General features: G+C 35.6%; 1 protein-coding gene across 1 annotated transcript in view; it reads right to left on the reverse strand.

The window, feature by feature from the left end:
* Nucleotides 1–2,666: 2,666 nt before the first annotated feature.
* NCK2 (NCK adaptor protein 2) overlaps nucleotides 2,667–22,773 on the reverse strand; it is a 76,538-nt gene continuing 56,431 nt past the window's right edge. The window contains exons 3-4 of the mRNA XM_014064156.2: nucleotides 13,307–14,028; nucleotides 2,667–4,058 (exon numbers count right to left, since the gene is read on the reverse strand). Coding sequence (XP_013919631.1) covers nucleotides 3,864–4,058; nucleotides 13,307–14,028 — 917 coding nt within the window. The 3' untranslated portion in view covers nucleotides 2,667–3,863. The remainder of the gene's footprint in view (nucleotides 4,059–13,306; nucleotides 14,029–22,773) is intronic.

Raw genomic sequence — 22,773 nt, forward strand, 5'->3', positions numbered from 1 at the left:
CCATTGTCATTCTTTCTGGCTCTTGAATGTTTGAATAGACATGTACGGCAAGGTGAGAGAATTGCTAGAATGGAAGTTAAAAAGAAGTTCATAAACTAAGGGCATTTGCCAATGGTTTGATTTTTAATTTTGGAGCGTTTAGGAGGGATAGATGCATTAATGGAAAAACTAAGGAAAAATTGTCTGTTGGTTGGATTTAAAATAAGGAAAAAGAAAAATACTGACAAAGAATATGAAGATGGAAAATTAAAAAGAATTATTTTCAAAAAACGGTTTCCAGATCGATAAAATTAACATATTTGTGTATTATTATAAATAACATAAATTATATGAATTGAATTCTTTAATTGACCATGTGATAAGAAACACAAGGAATTTGTGTCCAGTGCTCATTGTACTTGCAGAGCAACAGAGATAATAATAATAACAATAATAATAATAATAATACCCATCAAAGGGGAAATAAAGAATAAAAAGGATAAATAATAATACTACAATCACACTATATACTACACTAACTATATGGGTTAATATACATGCACATTAGACAAAACTGTTAAAGTGTAGAATGAAATTAAGAAGAATTTATTATGATGAGGAAAGTTACAATTGTTGTTGTTGTGAAGAATTTCTATCATAAAAAGGAGTCCCCAATCCCCGGGCTGCAGTCTACTAGCCATGACCTATTTGTAACCAGGCCATGGGAGTGGTTGACCAGTGGTTGAACTGCTCGACTTGTGCGAGCAGTGGGCTGTCACTTACACATGGAGTTTAACTTGCAAGAAGTGCGGGCTGGCCCACTACTTGTATGAGCTGTTGTCCCCCTCCCTCTCACCAGCAGGCCCACCAAACTGTAATGAGACCGCTGATCTAGGATGTTTTTTTTTTACTTCAGACAATATTGTTTTGAGAACTGATGAACCATTTAAACAGGGGGAAAAGACATATCCGGGTTTATATGGAAAGCCCCCCCCCCAAAAAAAACCCATCCCAAGGGTTAAATGTAAGATTCTTCAAGATGCAAAGGAAAAAAGGAGGAGGTAGATTATCTGATTTTAAATTGTATTTTCTTGCCTGCTTTATGTTTGGATAAAGGATTGGCTGTCATTAAGAAATAAGGAGGTTTTTAGATTTATATGATCTGAGGTTTGGGTGGCATGTTTACTTACAATATGGTAAAGTTAATGTAAATTATAAAAATTATATATGAATGCCATAATATGGAATAGATACAAATCCAGCTATAGCCAAAAATACTTTTGTTGGCTTCAGCTTGAGAAGCATTTTAAACAGTGGGTAAAAACAAATGGTAAACATGAAGACTTGCTATTACAGGAAGATGGGAGAACTTAAGAAGAAATAAAGAGGAAAATTAACCATAGAGGATTTAATTTTCAATCGTTTCATATGCCCAGTAAAGAGAAAAATTTAATATATATTTAAAAGAACCCGGGACAGACTGTGATGAAATGGCATTTGAAAATGAGTTATGTACAAATAGTGAACACTGAATTGCTAAAATGTATAAACTTTTATTGAGATTTGAAATTAGTTAAAATGTAATGAGTTAAACGAGTTAAAAATGTATGATAAAGTGAGCCAAGTATTTTGTTTATAATAATCAAATGGATAAAATGGGAGACCCTGTGGTTAAAAAAATCTAACATTCAGGCTTACAATTTAAAAGAACACTTTAAAAAAAAGATGCAATGTTGGTATACGACACCACAGAAATTGTCTAGAATAGGGGTGTCAAACTTACGTCTTCACAGTAGCGTCAGGTGGCATATCAGGACTTCCTCCCCTTCGCTAAACTGGGCATGGTCAGTGCGTGACGCATCCAGCCCATGGGCCGGGGAATTTGACAGCCCTGGTCTAGAATGTGTAAAGTTACTTCTAATCATTTTTGAGAATGTGAAAAACATGAAGGGACATTTTACTATGCATGGTGGAGTTGTGAAGAAGTAAAAATATGTTGGACACAAATACATTTAGTGATGCAGAGAACTTTTCTTATTATAACTTATGGACAATCCCCTGAAAAGGATCATGGACAATTGGTTTTATACATGGTAACTGCAGAAAGCTATTATATGGACAAAGATGAAAGACCACCGTAGCACCAATAATGGAGGAATGGATTATGAAAATGGTTGTGTTTGCAGAGATAACTACATTGATTTGTTTTATTAAGGAAGGAACTACAACGATTTTTATAAACACCCTTTATAGACGCTTTGCTGAAAATGGAAAAAAACGAATTGCTGAGTCAGCATTGATTAAAAAGGTTTGTTTAGGGGAAGAAAGGAGCTTTCGTATGCAATGTGATATGGTGGAGATGGTTGGTAACTGCTGAAAAATGAGAAATCAGGTATTTTCCTTGTTTTTTTTTTTTGTTATTCATTTTTTTTACCCTGTTATAATCTTCCTTTTTCTATTTCTTCTACTATGTTTCTGTAGCTTTTAAAATCTTTGTAACATCTTTTAACAAAAAAATATTGTTCATTAAAAATTAACTGTTAATGATATCCATGCTATTTCAACAAAGCAAAACTGTAAAATATTTTAATGTCCAGATTTACTAAAGGGGAAATGCTATCTTTGCATTGATCTGACAATGAAACCACTGTCAATGCCATTACCAAGGATAAATTCAATACTCCATCTTCACATGATACCTTTTTATTACAATATCAAAAAAAGTGGGGTGGGGGAGGTATGCAAGTTTTCAGGATCAACAAGCTCCTTTTTTAATATTTTCAGGAATGTGCCATCAATACTATATTTAAAACCATAAGGTTAAAAGAAACACAAAAGGAACGCATTTTCTTCATATAACATTCTGTGTGTCTTACTACCAATCACACCACCTTCTGTAAACCCTGATTTTTTCTGTTATGCAAATATATATATATTATAAGTAAGTATGTATGTATGTTATGTATGTATGTGCTGGAAGCCCCACCCACCCATAATTAGCTATGTTTATTAAACTTCTGTATTAGTGTCAATCGGCTACAGATACATATTACTTTAAGAATTAAATACATAACTGTTTAATTCAAACAAGCAGAAGGGCAAGAAGAGAAAGCATTATGTGGATGGCACATCTGGTTGTAGATACCAAAACATTCAACCATTACAATTCAATGATTCTCTAAAAAATCAACTTTCAATGAAACATCTCGGTTGAAATTACATGTCAAAATACGCTAGATAGTTTTCTTTACTACAATCATACCGTAGTAGTTTAAGAAGAACTATTACAAAACGCTTTTATTAGTGTACTCTTCACAAAGAGCCAAAGAAGCAATGTAATAGTTGTAGTAGAGTGTGGGAAGAATGCTTCTAAAAACTAGGAATTTCAGAAATATATTACTTGGTAAGCAAAATAGCTACAGAACTCACAGCCACAACTATTATTTCACTTAGTTAGCTGCAGGTTCAGTGCATTCAACTGTGCCCAGTCTCTCAATGATGATTTCTGCCACCAGGAGCTGTCTGATAACACTGTTTCTCACTCAAGAATACCCCTCCTTTATCTGGATTAACTCTGTAAACGTACATAGAAGAGTTAAGAGCCCAGGAAATAAAACGAGTGCTTGCAATGGCCCCGCCTAAGTGAAAATTTCAACCTCAGGGGATTCAAAACAACTTAATTTTTAAAAAGACTAATAGGCAAAAATGGGGGTAGAGAAAAGCAAGGAGGAAAAGAGAATATAACCAACAGAGCAAATACTCAGAAAAGAGACCATTCACTGACAGTTGTGTCTGGTGCAGAGTGCTCTGCTCTATAAAAGTGATTGAGGACCTAAGGCTTTTAAGTTACAAAAGACCGCAGCAGGCCTAGTCCATCTTCAACGTCACTGAAGTGCTTTGACAAGATATAACTTTTCCCCGTGCTCACTGGTGAAGATAGGAGCCTTTTTGTAGTGTTCCACCAACTCATCCATAGTATTAAATCGACGCTGCCCAATGCAATAGACATTGTCCACCAGCTGCACCTTGAAATGTTTGTTCTTCCCTGAAGCCTTTAGAGATACTGAAAAGTCACTGGGCTGCAGAGAGAAAGGAAAGACAAATATTTAGAGAGTGCACAACATGGGATTTAAAGACTGTTACAAGATAAATCATCTGTACTCCGTCCCCATATACATTAAGGATTAAAAACTTGTATTGCAACCATCAATGCCAGAGTGGCTAATCCAGTGAATGCATCTTAGTAACATCATAGACTAATATAAATCAATCTATTTATCCAGAATATTACTGTTTTAAACCAAATGTCTCCAACAATCTAGAGAAAAACTTCTATGCACACTCAATAAATGTAAATATTCAATTGCAGAGATAAGGTCAATATGCTAGCTTTACATTTAATTCCATGACCACAAGAGGGCCTTTCGGTTTTTTTCCTCCCCAAAGGGTGCCTAAAACACGTTTTAACAATTCACATTTAACGTGGCCCAAGATAAATATGTGCAATGCCACATTACTGGTTTAAAAATATATTTAAAACTCTGCTTCTCTTATCTCATTATACAAGAACCAAGTTTTCAAACAATGAACTTATTTTTGCAATTTGCAAAGGGGGAAAAATCAGCAAAGATTCTTGAACACACAGACTTTTCTTCCCGTTATTTCATTAAGCCTCTGACTGTGATGATTTTCTACTGACAATAGTTTGCTTGTTTCACTTTAAAATGATTTGCTTCAAAAATATTTTTTTCATTTCCAATTTCGTGTAGTGAAACATTAATCTCCTTTTGGCTATGTCCCTAGTTCAGTGCAGCATGTTTAAATAACAAAACTGGTACAAATGACTGATTTGTAAACTAGATACAGGAAGTCCTCAATTTACAACTGCAATTTAATTCATCCAAGTTACTGTGACAGACCAATGTAGATAATAAACAAAATAAAGTTTAAGGCAGAATTAAAATACATTTGTAAAACAATCTAACATCCATAACTGAGATCCAAGATACACCCTATATTAAATTACAATGTAAATATTAAAATTATAGCATATATGAGAACATTTAAAATGACAACAATGGTTTCTAAAACTATTAATATCAACAAAGTAAGAATATCTAAAGTTTAAATGAATGATAGTTACAAAGAATACATTGAGGGAGATTGGCCCATCGAAGTCTGATGGACATACTAGCTAAGAAGACATGCTTCATCTATGAGCAATATCTGGCCAAATACCGACTCTGGATGACTGGGATATCTACTAATAAGAGGTAGTGTGACTTTCGTTTGGATGTCTCCATACTTTTATGTAGATGAAGAAAGACATGATCTCTAGTTTCCACTTTTCTGGAATTAAAGAGTGAGAGACTTATGTCCATAAGGAGCATAATGGTAACAGGTCATGTGGCCAACTTGATTTTGCTACCTTTTAAAAAGCAACCTCCACGGTCGTTAGGTGGGCTGGTTTTCCTCAAAACCTGAAGTAAATGCTTTTTATTTTTGGTAAAACATAGGACGGTGAAAATGACAGTAAATGTGGACCAGTTGCTAAGTGCGAGAAATGCAGTCATGTGATCATTAGGGCCCACTGGTCAGAATTTCACAATTGCCTCGTAAGTACTGCCAGGGAGGTCTGTCATAATTTCAAACAGTCATTAAGCAACCAGTTGTAAGTTGAGGACTACCTTTACAGGTTGCCAAGAGCTCCTTTGCTAAAGGATTAGGTAAATTCTTTGTTAAAGGATTAGATAAATTCACGTTCTCTCATAGCTATCTGTAAAGCGTGTACAGAAGCTGCAATTGATACAAAATGATGCAGCTTCCCCACCCCCACCCCTTTTAATCTTGTAAACTCCTGCGTATACTGATACAGGGGTTTTTCAGAACTGAAGTATGTTTTTGTACTTTGATATTTTAAAGAGCTTAGAATGATCTGATGGATGACCAATCTTGTTATGATCTAACCCAGAGGCAGTATCTGCAGTAGTTCCTATTTCCTGAAATCCTTCTTTGCTTTTACCCTTTTCTGCATCCTTATTCAGAGGTAGAAAGCCATATACGTCTCTCAGGTGGAAAAAACCAGAACAAAACAATGACCTAAAAATTATTGGTGTTATGTTGAATAAAGACCATTTTATGGATTGAATTTTCCATTACGCTATCCAAGCAAACGGATTATGCCAATATTTTGGACTATCTAATTGTAGAAGACACATTTAGTTCTAAAATTAATTTATTTGCCCAAATTTTGTATGAATAGCAAATATTGCTCATTCTCCATATTATGCAGGAACTACTGCCAAGAAAAATTATGGGAGCGAGAATTTGTAATACTAAACTCTATTTGCTATAAATACAAGGCACTTTTTACTTTAAAACAGGGATCCCCAACCACTGGTCCGCAGCCCAATAATGAGCCGCAGCCCATTGGGAACTGTGCTCCCTAAGCTGCGGAAGGGCATACATGTGAAACCATCCCCTGCCACCGCTGCCAGTTCACAGAGTCGGAAATATTGGGGACCACTGCTTTGAAAAATACAAAAAAGAAAAGAAAAGGCTGATTCAGGAGAGAATTCCTGAGACAAATGTTCAATAATGTTCAAGGATTGTTTATTTCATTGGGAAAAAAATGAAATGCCTTTACATTTAAATTTTACCACTATGTCACTATTGGAAAACTCCGCATTGGGGAACAGAAACTGAATCTAGGTCTGAAGACCTGTTTCATTGGCTGTTGGAACATTGTTCTTATATATATTAACTTTTGTTGAAATAAAGGAGTCATTGGTAAGGAAAGAATGTGGGAGATAAACTAAACTTGCTGGTGTTGATGGAAGATTAAATACATTATTTCCTTCGTGCACTACTCCAATACTGCCAATTCAAAGCAATGATTTCAATTACTTTAAAATTTGAAGTAGAATACCTCCTCGATGGGCAAAGTGAGCATTATGACAGCTATGGAAAACAAAGTACAGTGGTTAAGATTGATTTCTATACTTGTGACAGCTTATCCGGAGAAGGAAAAAAAATCAAAGCAATGTGCTGAACAAGGCCTGTGCAGCTCTCTCAGATTCATTAGCTGCAAAGTAGACATAAAAAAAATGTTTCTGTCAAAGACATTTCTACTGAAAAATGAATATTAATAATTGCTTTCCAAATCAAACTCTCATATTTACATTTCAAATGCATATGCCTATCGTTTTTCCTTCCGCCAAATAACAAAGGCCTTGTTTTTGTGGCATTATACTTTAAAAGGGGCGGAAGAGGATGAGGGGGGAAATCTTTAGTTCTCTTCAGAGAAGCGCTACCGAACAAGAAGCTCTGACAATTTTTCTTCTGCGGAAAGGAAAGGAAAGGTCTAGACTCCCACCTTTCTCCTCACAATGGGCAATTATTTTAAGTAACAACAGGAAATTGGGGGAAAAAACGCACATGTCACTGAATGTATTCTTGACTTCTTCCTGTTGTGAATATTTAATTAATAAAATCTTAAAGACTTCATCTTGGCATGCTATGCACGCTACAGTGTGTGGAGGTTAAAGTCAGTTTCAAACTATTCCCTGCTGTCTTCCGTTGAACTCATTTCAAGAGTGTTTATTTTTATAGTTTGCATCTGTTTGCCTTTTGGGTTTTCAGCTCTTGGCAGATATTTCTGTGACTTTTCCCACTGGACATGGTTGCTACAGCTGGATGATTTGCAAACAATCTTTCCCAGGCTTAAGACTAGTTGAGCTGCATGCAATCGTGACAGCTACTTTAGGGGACATCTGAACTAGTTACTTGCTATGGGTCAAACTCTAATGCATAGCTGATCTGTGTCGGTTACCATGGTAAATACAAAACCAGCCTTTGTAAAGGTTCAACAATAAAAAAAATAAATCTGTAAAAATAAATGTTTTACAGGCTTCCCGTCTTTAGTTCTCTACTAAATAGTTATGACTCAAAATGAATTTTCCAAGTTTCCATATTTTTGGATCTTTGCTGGAAAATTGACAATTTGAATCAGGTGACATGAAAATAATTAAACCTCTTCAACCTTAGTATTCAGGCAGTGAAGATAAAACTTATGTTCATGAACATGTTATTTTACAACACGGCGTGGTGTTTTATACCTCCAAGAAGTATATATAATTTGGGGAAATAGCTTACTTTTTTTCAATATTATTGTTGTTGTGATAGCAATAGCAATAGCAGTTAGACTTATATACCGCTTCATAGGGCTTTCAGCCCTCTCTAAGCGGTTTACAGAGTCAGCATATTGCCCCCAACAATCCGGGTCCTCATTTTACCCACCTCGGAAGGATGGAAGGCTGAGTCAACCTTGAGCCGGTGAGATTTGAACAGCTGAACTGCAGAACTGCAGTCAGCTGAAGTAGCCTGCAGTGCTGCACTCTAACCACTGCACCTGTGATACAGGTGAGGTAGCCCTAAATTAGGAAATGTCTACTCTACTCTTCCTTTCACTCTACCTCTTGTATTGCCTTTCATTCCTAAACAAATCCTCTTCCTTCTGGGGTCAATTGTTTCATCATATGCAGATAGATAGCTAATCAAAATTATCATCTACAGGTGATAACTTAATAAAACCATTAACTGGATTTATAACTAGACCTGCCAACCTCAAACCTCCTATTTAATACAGTATCCTTACAGGTAGTTCTTGACTTACAGCAGTTCATTTAGGCAGTGTTCAAAGTTACAACGGCACTGGAAAAAGTGACCTATGCCCGTTTTTCACCCTTACGACCTTTCTAGCAGCCCCATGATCAGGTGATCAAAATTCAACTGATTCATATTTAAGACTGTTGCTGTCTCCCAGGGTCATGTGATCATCTTTTGCAACCTTTTGACCAGCAAAATCAATAAATAGACCAGATTCATTTAACAACCATGTTACTAACTTATCAACTGCAATGATTCATTTAACAACTGTGGTAAGAATGGTCGTAAAATGGGGCAAAAGTCACAACAAATGTCTCACTTAACAACAGAAATGTTGGGATCAATTGTGGTTTTAAGTCAAAGACTACTTGTATTACAGCATCCTCTTATGCAAGAAACTTTCTTCACAAGGCCTAACAAACCGAGCCTTCTACCCTCTAATCATCATAGAGAACTATAATAACAACTACTTAGTGACATAGTATGTTGTTTTGCCTCCCACATTTCAATATTTAATTATCTTTCAATTTGTACTTTTCTAAAAAAAATAAGCACAGCTCTATCTATGGGTTAATTTTGGATATTTAAAAGACATATTTTGGAACATTATAGATAATGGAGTTTATGCCAGGCACAATATTACTAACTAAAAACTAAAACACATCTTGGACCATACTGAAAAGAATAAAAATTAATTTTAATTTAATTTAATTTAATTAACCACATTGATATGCCACCCAATCCTGAAGGACTCCAGGCGGCTTACAAAAATAAAGAGAAAAAAAGACACATAACGAACACATAACAAAAGAAAAATGGTTTAAAATAGCAAAAATGTTATTAAAAGTAAGAAAAGGGGGGAAAGGATATTATTACCAATATAATTTTAGACAGAATTCATGCACTGTAATGTATTTTGGGCGAACTCAAAATATTGGAGGTAAACTATAATAATCAATTCCAACTATCAAGCCTGCTTGTGTCTATAATCTTCTGATATAAAGGAAAAATCATGCCAGAATCAAAGTTCATAAGGATCCTGTAGAACCCGTTCTGTCCTCTGTCTCCTACATCTATATGCTACAGCAATGTAGAAATAAATCTTCAGTCAATTATTCTGTAATTTGATTTGCACATAGCTGTCATCTCATAACATTTCTCAAATAACATCCTCAATAAGTTCCTTTGCCTGTACATAATATATATCACCAATTTAGTAGTATGCTGGATGAAAATTCTGCCAATTTTTAAGCTCAATGAATTTAAGGACGCCAGATTCAGGAAGGCTTCCTGACTTAATCCACTCAGTAAAGGGGCAATTAAATTCACCAATCAATGCTGTCAAAAAATTATCATTTGAATATGTGTAAAATAGAACGAATAGTCTCTTGGTTTTTTCCCCTTTTTTCTTTGATGAAGTAGTTATACTTTCTATTTGTTCTAGCCCATGGAGCACACTATGTCTTGACTTCTATAATTCATAAATTGAATATAAATATTGGATTTGATTTTTATTTAGGGTAGTTCACGAAATGCTCTTTTTCTAACACAGCAGGGCATCTTTTTAAAAGTGCATAACGCTACTTGCCCAAAGGCAAGTAGTCTTGAATTGTCCTAAACTTATTCAAAAAGATCACAAGGGAAAACTTGTGTTACTCTTCAGCTAAAAAGTACAAAGAACACTATGAGTCAGCAAAGGCCAATGAAAAGTCATGATGAGTATATAATAATCTGTGTGCTATTTCTGAAACTCAAAAGCTCTTGTAAAGCGAATATTGAAATCACCACTGGCCTTCTGTGCTCAGACTTCACATAAGATAAAATGGTCTCACAACTAATTATCAGTTCTAAGGAGGTGCCAGCTGATGGGACTGAAATTCCCTATGAGCACTTCTCATTCCATATTCAAAGATTATGCCAAAGAGAACCCTTTTATGTTATTCATACTTTTTCAAGGAACTGATCCAGGGCCTAAGATATAAATCAAGTACAGGTAACCCTCAACCATAACTGAACCCAAAATGTATGTTGGTTAAGTGAGTTTTGTCCCATTTTACAAATTTTCTTGCCCCATTTGTTAACTGAATCGCTGCAGTAGTTAAATTAGTAACACAGTTGTTAAGTGAATCTGGTTTCCCTATTGACTTTGCTTGTCAGAAGGTTGCAAAAGGTGAACACATGACCCCAGGACACTGCAACCATCATATGTGACTCAATTGTCAAGCATCTGAATATACATAAGTCACTTGACTATAGGGATGCTGCCATGATCATAAATATGAAAAATGGTAATAAGTCACTTTTTTTCAGTGCCGCTGTAACATCTTCAAACGGTCACTAAATGAAGTGTTGTAAGTCGAGGACTACCTGCATAACAATGCAAAAATATTCTCTAACATTTGTTTGTCAGATGTACAAATATATTCTTTCTGTTTCCTGGGGCTTATCAGATGGCTTTAAGCCAGAGTTCACATACCAGCCTTATCATACAAAAAAAGAGAGAATGATGCTATTAGCTGTTTAGTATGTAAGAGTGAACTTTTTTTTTCAACCCAATCCAATAATGCATCATCATTTCATTTTTTTTTCTTCACCGCCCATTAGTGCAGCCTTAACTATCGTTTGGAATTATCTTTTAAAATACAGGTAGTCGTCTTTTACCAATCACTCGTTACTGTTAAGCTATCATGCAATTATGATGGTGATAAAAAAATTAACTTTACAACCAGTCCTTATATTTATGACCTGCATAGGTCTGTTAAGCAAAGGAAAGGAAAGCTGAAGTAAGATCATAAGCACGGTTGCAATTTTACTTAGTTACCACTTTACTGAGCAATCAAGTTGCCAGACCCAATTGTGGTTGCTAAATGAGGACTACTTACAACACATAATTCTCCAAAGGAAAGTCAATAAAACTTCACCAGGTGCATCTCTAGGTATCTACTACATCTTCACATAAAGAAATCCTCAATGACAACTGGCATTCAAACTAGGCTGTTGATCATTTTACTATGTGACTCAACTAAATGAATGCTGGTATTCACTGCTCAATTTAAAAAAAATATTTATATTGTACTGTTTGATCAAAATCACAACTATCTCAATATATATATCTCAATATATATATCACTCACTGACAATACCTTAAATATTTATGTTTATTCAAAAATGTTCCGCCATGTTTACTATTAACTTATTTATTCCTAGTTAAGGCTGTACTGGATTCACAGACCTACAAACTGTATTATTGATTAAGTGTTCCAACCAAACAATCATGAATTTTAAATGAAAACCAACAAAACATAAACACTTTGCTTATACTTTGTAAACCAACTCTGCTTAACAATAGAATATATATCTCTATAATGCATAATCTAAAAATCAATTTTTGAAACAAAATTAGTACAATGTATGAAACATTTAAAAAGAGTGAAAAGGAAAATGTGTAGAGATTTAACCATGGTCTAGCTGTAATTTTTTCAGTATTACTGAAGTCCATCTTGAGGTGGAAGCTTTAGAAAGCTGTAGTGTGAAACCCACAGGAAGTGGCAAGAGAGAAAGTCCATATAAAAAGATCTGAAAATTATTCAACTGTATCCAATTACATCTGCTGCTGTAATAAATGTAGTCAATCTTTAAAGTAATGTAGGATTGTTTAGCTGCAATACTATGTGGTTAGATTTCAGCAATATTCTTCTCAAAAGTATATAATTTCAAATCTTTTGGTAAAAGTGGCCAACATGGCTGATCCTTTGAACTTGCTGACAAGTCCATACACAAAACAGTCAGAAGCAGAAAAAGCAAATATGTAAGTGGATAAAAAATAAAAACAGGTTAGCTGAAATTTTGCTGAGTACAGAATCTGAACGCGCACACCTTTTGAAAATTCATATTTGCAGGATTAATAAAGTAGAGAATTCAAATACAATTACCACATACCTTGAAACTTCAAACTATTAAATTAATTTTTCCTACTAACATTTGCTTATGTGTTGATATATTTTAAATTTGCTATGAGAAAATCCAATTGAAAATTATATGCCTGAAAAAAATTGCAACCAAAGCAAAGCTATGGTACACCATACCTATATTTCATTTTGCTCTATATAATTTATTTTTCAATTAATGAAAGGAGAACTGTATTACACAACAGATGACTATTCACTTGATTCACACAGCAAGGCAAAGTTATAATCTGTTACTTCATTTGTTCTGCATAATGCATCACAACATTTTGAATTTATATAATTGTAAGCCGCTCAGTGTTAGACGGGTAGCCAATAAAATTTATAAATAAATACGCTTCATAAGACACTCCTGACTATAAGATGCACCTAGGTTAGAGGAGGAAAACAAGAAAAAAAATCTGCCTCTGACTCTCAGCATCCATGTGGTATTCATCTGGATAGTGTCCTTGCAGTGAACAATGAACAGCAAACAGCCTGCCTCCTTCATGTCTGCTGCCTTCACCGGTGAATGCTGGAACCTTCGCCGATCAGCTGTTCCAGGCAGTGGGGATTGCTGCCACCATTGTTGCCCATATTCACTCTATAAGATGCACAGACATTTCCACCCACTTTTGGGAGGAAAAAAAAGTGTGTCTTGTGTAGTGAAAAATACAGTAAATAAACAAACAAATTTTGAAATGATGGCTACTTACTGAAGATTCACTGTCTCTGACAAGGAAGTCGCCTTCTGATCCCCTTTCATTCAGAGCACATTCTGCCTGATGTCGAGTAACGTTCCCATAATACCATTCTTTTCCTGCAAACCGTCCTGTAGAAGAGGGCCCTGTGTAGCTTATCTGAGGAGGGTGGGAAGCATTAATGGTAGGACCATCGCTTACAATTACTACATAGTTTTTGGGAACAAGACCAATTTGCCCGCGAGAATTTTTACATTTCCACCATTCTGGGTCATTTTCTGGTTTCTCTATCACTTCCATAGTTTCACCTTTTTCAAAATTGAGCTCTTCTTCAGTGACAGAACTGAATGGATACAAAGTCTGGACAATGTGAAGTATTTTCATGGCTTGGCCATTGCTCATGGATGCCCCTTTTCTCAAACTTCGAAAACTTGGCGAATCAGCAGTCGCTTCCTCAACTTCTTCAACTACATAGTTTGAAGGAAACCAGCCAATATGTCCGTTGTAGCTCCCTCTCCACCAGCCATCGCTGCATTTTTCCATAACAATCACTCGAGATCCTTTAACAAGAGATAGTTCATCCTCCCTCTCGGCTACATAGGCAAACTTCACATAGGCAGGGATGTTCAGATCATAAATCCTATCAGCACTGCTACCATTCGATGGGTATTCTGCATCAGTACTAGGAGTTGGAGAGGCATCTCTAGCACTTGTCTTCCGTTTTGTTTTACCCAAACCTGTCAAAAATAAAACAAGAACATTTTAAACACGTATTAGGAGTATGGTCATCTGATTCAGAATGGGAAAATACCTCAATTTGAGGGTACAGGAAAAGAACGAAGACACTGAAGAATAAAGTATGCCAATAGAACATCTTTACTTTTTAAGAAAGTCTTTTTAACCTAGAAAAGTAGCTGCCAAGTGAAAGCTTTGATGTGACCTTTCAGGGCATTTCTTTCTAAAACCACTAGAGATTTAATAGACACAAATAACAAAAAAAATACTATTTTTATAACCAGCCATGCTTCAGACTGCATTGTGGGAATAAAATAATCTCTTAAAAAGATATCAGCCAGTCTTTACATGTAGTTGTAGCAAATGTAAAAACAGGAACAACTAATTAAGTTCACTGGTATGCAAAATTCACCACAACTCTTCGTGGAGTTCAGTACATTATAATGCAACAACAACAAAAAGCCTTCTTCAGAATGGTGTGCACACACAACAATTATCTTTGCATATTTTGGGGTAAAATTTTGATCGTAAAATTATGCAGGCAGTCCTTGAGTTACAACCATATTTGAGCCCATAATTTATGTTGTTTACCAAGAAATTTGCTAAGTAAATTTTGCCCCATTTTACGACTTTTCTTGCCACATTTGTTAAGTGAATCATTGCAGCTGTTAAATTAGTAACACTGTTGTTAAGTGAATCTGGTGTCGCCATTGGCTTTGCTGGTCAGAAAGTTGTAAAAGGGGATCACATGACCCCAGGACACCGCAACTGTTGTAAACATGAGCCCGTTGTCAAGCATTCAAATGTAAACACGTGGTCATGGGGGTGTTGCAACGGTCATAAGTGTGAAAAATGAACATACAGTAAGTCACTTTTTTCAGTGCTGTTGTAACTTTGAATGGTCATTAAATGAACTGTTGTAAGTCAACAGTTTCCAAGATCCTTTTCATAAGATCAATTTTGACAAAAAATATTGAACTTGTTCAACCTGGCAATGTGTAAACAAGCCGTGAAAACTACAGAATAGGCAACTTTTTAAAAATAATTACTACTATGCGATTATGTGATCTGGTGCAGGAACAGGAATACAATTTCTATCATTTGTGTTAATTATATCCCATTTAAATATCACTATGATAAAGATTTAATACAATTATTTAGCACACCAAAGAAATCCTTACTTCTCAATCCTACAACACTGTTCATGTCAAGGTCAAAACCAGCCATTTCTATCATTTCAGAAGTATTTCAATTTCTAAACCGCTTGGTTTAAGAAAGCCCAACCCATTGTAACTTTGAGGATTAGCAATTAGCAGGAATATTAGGTATGTCCAGTGGTGGGATTCACATTTTTTTTTACTACTGGTTCTGTGGGCGTGGCTTGGTGGGCATGGCAGGGGAAGGATACTGTAAAATCTGCATTCCCCCACCCCGCACTCCAGGGGAAGGTTACTGCAAAATCCCCATTTCCTCCCGATCAGCTGGGATTCTGGAGGCAGAGAATAGATGGGGGCGGGACCAGTCAAAGGGGGTATTTACTCAAAATTTCTGCTGCCGGTTCTCCAGAACTGGTCAGAACCTGCTGAATATCACCTCTGGGTATGTCTACCATCTTGAGTTGACATACATACATACATGAGTTGCCTTGTGGTGAGATGGATGGCTAAATAAATAAACAAAAAAACACAAAAATAAATAAATGTTTTTTGTCATCTCTCTGAAATTAACACATGCTGTTTTAAATATAATGACTAATTGTTTGAATCTCAACTTTATATTTTTACCTTCAACTTTAAGAGAACACATAGGATAATCTGCCTAGCAAAAAAGAAGTAAGTAATTTGTTTATGCAAGGAAACTCACAAAATGTTCAAGAAAAATACATACATATATACATTTATGACACTACAGTACTGATGTACCCTACTTCCCTGAAAATAAGACCTCCTTGGATAATAAGCAGAATCTGGCTTCTGAATGCATGCGCAAAAATAAGCCCTCCCCCAAAATAAGCCCTCCCTGAAAATTTTGCAACATAGCAGCAGCCATGAGGTGACCACGCTTGCTGCCTCCTGCACCTCAACAATAATAAGACCTCCCCAAAAATAAGGTCAAGTGCGTATTTCAGGGATCAAAAGAAAATAAGACCCAATCTTATTTTCAGGGAAACATGGTATTCTTTTTTTAAAAAAATCCTTCTTTAAACAGTGTTCCCTCACATATCTATTTGGTTCAATTATGTTATTTCTTAATTCCACATCAAAATGCCAAATGCTCATTTACAGTGCATAACAGGTAGTTCTTTGTTTAATAACCACTTATACAGTGATGACTCAAATTTAGATGGTGCTGAATGAGCAGTTCTTACAACTGGTCCTAGGGCTTACAAGAGTCACAGCATCCCTAAAATCATGAGATTGCCATTTACAATCTGTGTTGCTGGCTTCCTACAAGAAAAGTCAATGGGGAAACTGGCATAAAATCACAGATGGGGACAACATGACATTCTCTCTTAACAACCTGCAATAATTTGCTTAACCACTGCAACTAGGATTTCTGTGGCTTAATTGGCGTGACGTTGCACTCTATGACTGTTGCTTAGTGATGGGCATTCCATTTCCAATTACTGTTGTTAATTGAGGACTACTTGTTCTGACATGTCATGTTCCTAAATTTCACCAAGAGGGGCCTGTGAGACAAAATGGAAGTTGCTGCAAGAAAAGTAAAAATATGATTGTACTGATCAAAATTCAGGAAACACCCCCCCCCCCATTTGCAAGGAATAATTCAATGATTTCCAATATGATATATTCTAAATTTTCCTGTTTTCTATACTTAACGAAATAATTTCAATGGAGTATTTTTCTAACATAGCTATTATACTCAGTGATACAATTACAGGAAAACAGTACTTCTACTCTTTCCAAAATAGAAAGCTCCAGGACAAACTGACCATAACTGGGCCATCATGAAAAGTTCCTCTTGCTGTTACTAAACAATAGTTGTGCATCAATGCAGTGAATACAGAAACTAGAGATGTTAACTCTAAATATTTTACTACTGAGAAATAGCAAAAACACAAGTCTAAGTTTCAAGGCATGTTAGTTCCTTATTCTACTATATGATTCAATCATTTTCCATCTGCGTGGAAGTTGAGATTTCCAAATATTAGAAAACACTTCTCTGACATCAATAAGCTAGTGAAATTAAAAATAGAAATAAAATCTTAAATAGCAGCCAAGCCATAGGAAGTATGCGAACGTGTGCTACATTTCTTATTTATTCAAAAGAATAAAAATGTTTAATCAGATTGGAAACAGGTAAATGCAGCAAGTCCATGGTATCTGAAATAAGCCAGGATTCAAGAGTCAGATACCCTGCTTAAACCCCCAAATTCCCTCTACTATGAACCTCCTGTGTAAGGGGATGATTGAGCCAAAAATAGAAATGTAATCTATTGTAATCTATATGAAGAACATTAGAGTAAATCTATACTTTTCATATACTTTATTATATGTAAATACACTAAATATTTTATAAATTTATTTATTTTATAAATAAAAAATATACATATACTCAAGTCATGCCGGCCACATGACCACGGAGATGTCTTTGGACAGTGCTGGCTCTTCGGCTTTGAAACAGAGATGAGCACCGCCCCCTAGAGTCAGGAATGACTAGCACATAGGTGCAAGGGGAACCTTTACATTTTTCATTCATTGTATTTTGACCATATCCATTGCTGTGAGTTATGGGCTATTTTCTAATTACTAAATGTGTAAAAAGCCGGACTTCACTAAGCTTTTGCATATGTTTGTGCATCTATAAATGCAGCTAAATCACCTTATTACACCATTTAAAACTGTAAGCTCTTCAATTAAAAAAGTAGAAACAGTAGTAGCCTTCCTATTAAGCTCTGCTATTTTAGTAATTGTGTGTGTGCATGTGTCACATAGACTGACTAGTGTGCTTATTATTCAGTCAAAACAAGATCATAACTTTTCATACAAATGGTTGAAACATGTTTTTTTTTAAAAAAACATTTAACAAATATGGTTATTAGAAAGGACAAGCTCTGATAAATGCAATTATTAAAAAAAACCAATTAAGGCAAACCTTGCTTCACTTCTACTTTGGCATCAACTGACAAAAACTGGATCACAAAGTAGCCAAAATTAGAAATCTGATCTCCAATGTAACAAGAGGGTGTTTTCTCCCCCTTCAAAGCAATGTTTCTCAACCGTGACAACTTTAATGTATGTGGACTTCCCTAGAGTTCCCCTGCCAGCAGCTTTAAAGCCTTTAAAAATCAATTCAGGATACTTAATTGTTGCATTTTCCCATGTATACTTGCTCAAAGCTTGATATCCTTTGAAAAAACCTTGCAACCTAGAAGAAGGGACCCTTAGCAAGTCCTGACTCCTAGTGAATGCATAAACTCAGGCCAGAGCAGGTGGTCTCAAATATGTTCATGCATAGAGTGTAATATAGATGACCTTGGATCCTACATAGGTAAAGACTACTAAACATGTTTAAAGTCTTGGGAAGGAAGGTAGTATCTGGAAGCAGCTGAGGCAAATGAGTCCCTGATTCACTGGATTATAAGGAGGAGATGTAAAATACGGTCAAACTATAATTATTATAGTCTGTCTAAATAAAGTACAATTGTAGAGTTGCTCTTCTGATCTGTTCTACCCAGTGTGGCTGACACCATGTGACAATTTACTTTTTAATTGTGCCTGGCAGTCAGTTAAGCTCTCACAGTGGTGGTTTACATCAGCAAATCTAGGTATATCCATAATACATTGCACCAACTGGGTGATCTTCAAGGCCAGCCCCAAATAAAGCAAATTATAGCAGTTCAGCCATGAGATGAGAAAAGCATGAGTGTGTACTGTAACAGCTGGTGTAATTCCGTAGAATTCTTTCCATCCATTGCCTCTACTTGCTATTCCAAGTACAGCCATGAATCTAGGAGAGTCCAAATTATGAGTCCGTTCTGTTTCAGGCAACACAACTTTCCTTGTTCATACTTAAAAATAAAATTGATTTTGGATTTAGGTGACCTTCGAATCCACAGCCACTTTCTCTCACTAACATTCAGTATGAGTTTATTTTTCCTCATTAACCTTTGAGTATTGCATACTACACCTCCTATTCAGTTAGGAGTTATATTGATGACCTCACATATTGCCTATAGATGATATGACACAGTGGTATGGGATAGATGTTAAACAACAGGGGGGGGCGACCATAGTTCTCTGTATCAAACAAATCTAAGGCACTCTCTCCTATCACAACTGAAAAAAACCAAATACTAGAAAAGGGGAACCATCGAAATATGGTGCATTGTTCCCAGCGGGCCAAGATGGATACCATGGTACTGAAGACTGGCAAGGCATGAAGTAAAGAAGCAACTTTGCATCCTGATCTTGCCAAAAATTGTCTAACATATCGATCAATGTGGTTTCTAACCATACTCTTATCTGAATCTTGATTGACAGAGATCCAAATACTCCACTTCACTCAGATTTCCTGTAGCTGCTGATCATGTTCTCAACAATATTTCCTTAAAAAGAGCTATAGCTTTTTAAAACAACACATTTAGTGGCATCTGCTTGAGCAAAGGTATACACTGACTGCCTCTTTCAAAGTGGCTGTATCAGTGATAGATTTACTTCCCTCAGCTTTTAAAAATATGTTGTGTATTTTTCCCTACTCTGCTCAAATCTGCTTAAATCTGCATTATGCTAATACTTTTAATACTACAATTTTTTATATCAGGTTTTAGTTGTTCATTTTACTAATGTGAACATGTGACACAGCTAAAAACAAAATTATTGAATTCTATATAAAAACTGTAGATATCTATATAGGAACAGCACGAGACTTTTCAACAGCATTGGAAGTTATAGTCAAAAGCTCTGTTTTTTACATTACAACGTATAAAGTCTGGTTTGGCTCCCTTTATTTGAGGATTAAGACCATGCTTCTATACACATACACTGAATTAAGCTTATTCTCTGTAATTATAGAAAGGATTACAAGAGAATGTAGTTGCTAAGCAGAACAGCATTTTTGTACCTTTAGGAAAAAAGGTTAATGTTCCTATTATTTGGTTGAAATTTTTCGGTGGAGCAGAATGCCTGAAAACTGTGTGGGCTTCCCACCAGCATTGCACTACAACAAAAATACGCAGTCTGAAATACAGGATGGTGTATGGTTCACAAAAGCTTTAAATGAAGCCCTCAGACAACTCCCTATGTCATCAAATAGTATTATTTCAAAGTGATGAAATAGAGAAATTATTAAATAACATGCCTGGAAAGTAAACATATGAATTATATTTAATTTTAAACCCATGACCCATTGGGCTATAATTTCAAAAGTATTTCCTTACCTAAACAGATAAACAGAAGGACCCCAAAAAGGCAAAAATTCAGTGGAATCAGAAGCACCTGGAATGACCATGGCAGCACTGAAATACCACAACTTTGTCAGATTTCAATCCTGCAGGAGTCATGGGTCCTGGATTTTGAATGCATGCTTTAAGTTAGCCCATTTGTGGTATGTTCATTCAAAAACTGTTGCCCTAAGATGCACTGTTTTGCTAATTAAAGGTTACAGTCAAATACAAACGTTTCAGCAATATATAGATTTAAATACATGGCAACAATTTTTTGTCCTGACAGCTTTCACTAGTTTTTGTTCTGGTATACTTTGTTTAAGGTAATCCAGTGGAGAAAAAGTTTGATTAAAGATGCCAATGTAATTGTAAGCATTTGTAATGTAATATATTGCTGAAAGGGCAAATAATTGAAATCGACTATCAAAAGGCACGACAGTACCAGTCAACCTCTAGCTAAAACTTTTTATATTGGGGAAGAAAATGAAGATGGAGATGTTTTCAGTTTGATGTGTTTGAGGAGAGCACGATATTGTAATGATGAGCAGATTTGTTGAAATCTGAGAACAAAATTCTCAGATATACATATACACACATCCAGAGTTTGTATATCACTTTCAGAACTAAAATTAAACAAAAAAAATGAATTGATGCCGTTTAAAAGAAGACCTTTTTCATACCACTAGTCTCAGTGGGCAGCGTGCGGTGGGGGGGGGGGAATAAAACAAGATTTCATGGGGAAAATCAACGGCTGCTTAGAAAATCTTGAAAGCTATGTTAGTGGATATAATTGTTTTAAATCGGGCATCTACCTTCCAAAAATATCGGTGTTCTGAAAGATGAATGACTTGATTATCGCTATATGTTCTTTAAGAGTTTTAATACATAAAGTCCAGGGGAAGAAAAAGAATCTATCAAGCTGAAAAAAATAAAAGCAGAAACCTGAGTAATATCGCTATTTATATAAATCACATCATTTTATGAGAAAATAATGTTTTCACTGACATTTTAATTATTTATACATTTTTATAGCACCAAGTTAAAAGTCTCTGGGCTTCCTACAAGAAAACCATATGACACCTATAATGTTATGATTGACACACAACCAGCTCAGTCACTTTCTCAAGCCCTAGAAAGAAGGAGCTAGCACATTCCTTCCAAAAATGGGTATTATTTCATAAAAAAATAAAATATAGACTATTTTCCAAAAAATTTAAAATGCACTATTTTTTGTATTAGCCGTCATTAGGTTTTCACAGATGTTCATTACTCATTTTAATTGAACACTGATATTTTTACCTATCTACAGTATATATATTTATATTTAGGAATCATTTCTAAAATGCATATTTTACTCAAGCAATACTAAATACGAAACTAAAAATGTCTTTTTATTTTAAAAAATTATCTGTTGCTTCTCCCCAATGTGGGATCCAACACTGCCCCAAACATAAATAACCCATTATAAATAGCACACAAACTGATTTCCTCTAGTCAGTCTAGACCACGTTTGCTACAATTCCTTCAATTTGACTGTGACTGGTGGAGATTATAGTTCAAAGCCTGTTAAAAGCAGCATGTAGCTTTAAAAAACCTTAAGAAATTGCTACAATTCAAATCCTGCAAAGAGCTGACCATTTTTTTTAAAGGAGAGATTTGTACAACCAAAACATGTCCAACATTTGTAGACCTAAGGACAATTGGCCTCTTACATCAGAACCAATTTATGGCCAAATGGAAATCTCAACAAGTACCTAAATCAGTGTTTCTCAACCTTGGCGACTTTAAATCCTGTGGACTTCAACTCCCAGAATTCCCCAGCCAGCTTTCTGGGAGTTGAAGTCCACAGGATTTAAAGTCGCCAAGGTTGAGAAACACAGACCTAAATGCTCCGACTGTACCATTTCTGGTTGACACAGAATATGGGCATCAGCAGGCAGCTTGGAATCAACCATGTCAATATTATGAGGACACAATCCAGAATACTGATCCTGAGGAGATGCTCCAAAAACTGCTATAGGAGGATATAGTCTTATATGGATCTTATTCCCTTAGCAGCTCTCAGAGGAAAAAAGTGCAATTGGAAGGGTGGGAGGGAGGGAGAGAAGGAAAGAAGGAAAATTTGTACATGTGTGAAATTTCAGGTTATTCTTGATTCTAGGAGGCTGCCAGGACAAAGCTCTGCAGCCTTCTTAGCGATATCACAGAAGTGGTTTGCTTTGCCTATTTCTTTCTTGGGCTGAGAGAAAGAATGACAGGTCCAAAATCAGTTTTTGGACAAAGGCAGGACTAGAACTCACGATCTCCTGGTTTTTAGCCTGATGCCTAATCACTACACCAA

The sequence above is a fragment of the Thamnophis sirtalis genome, unplaced genomic scaffold (assembly GCF_051295495.1).
Source record: "Thamnophis sirtalis isolate CommonGarterSnake01/CBP01778 unplaced genomic scaffold, rThaSir2_p1.2 scaffold_12, whole genome shotgun sequence".
NCBI classification, from domain to species: Eukaryota; Metazoa; Chordata; class Lepidosauria; order Squamata; family Natricidae; genus Thamnophis; species Thamnophis sirtalis.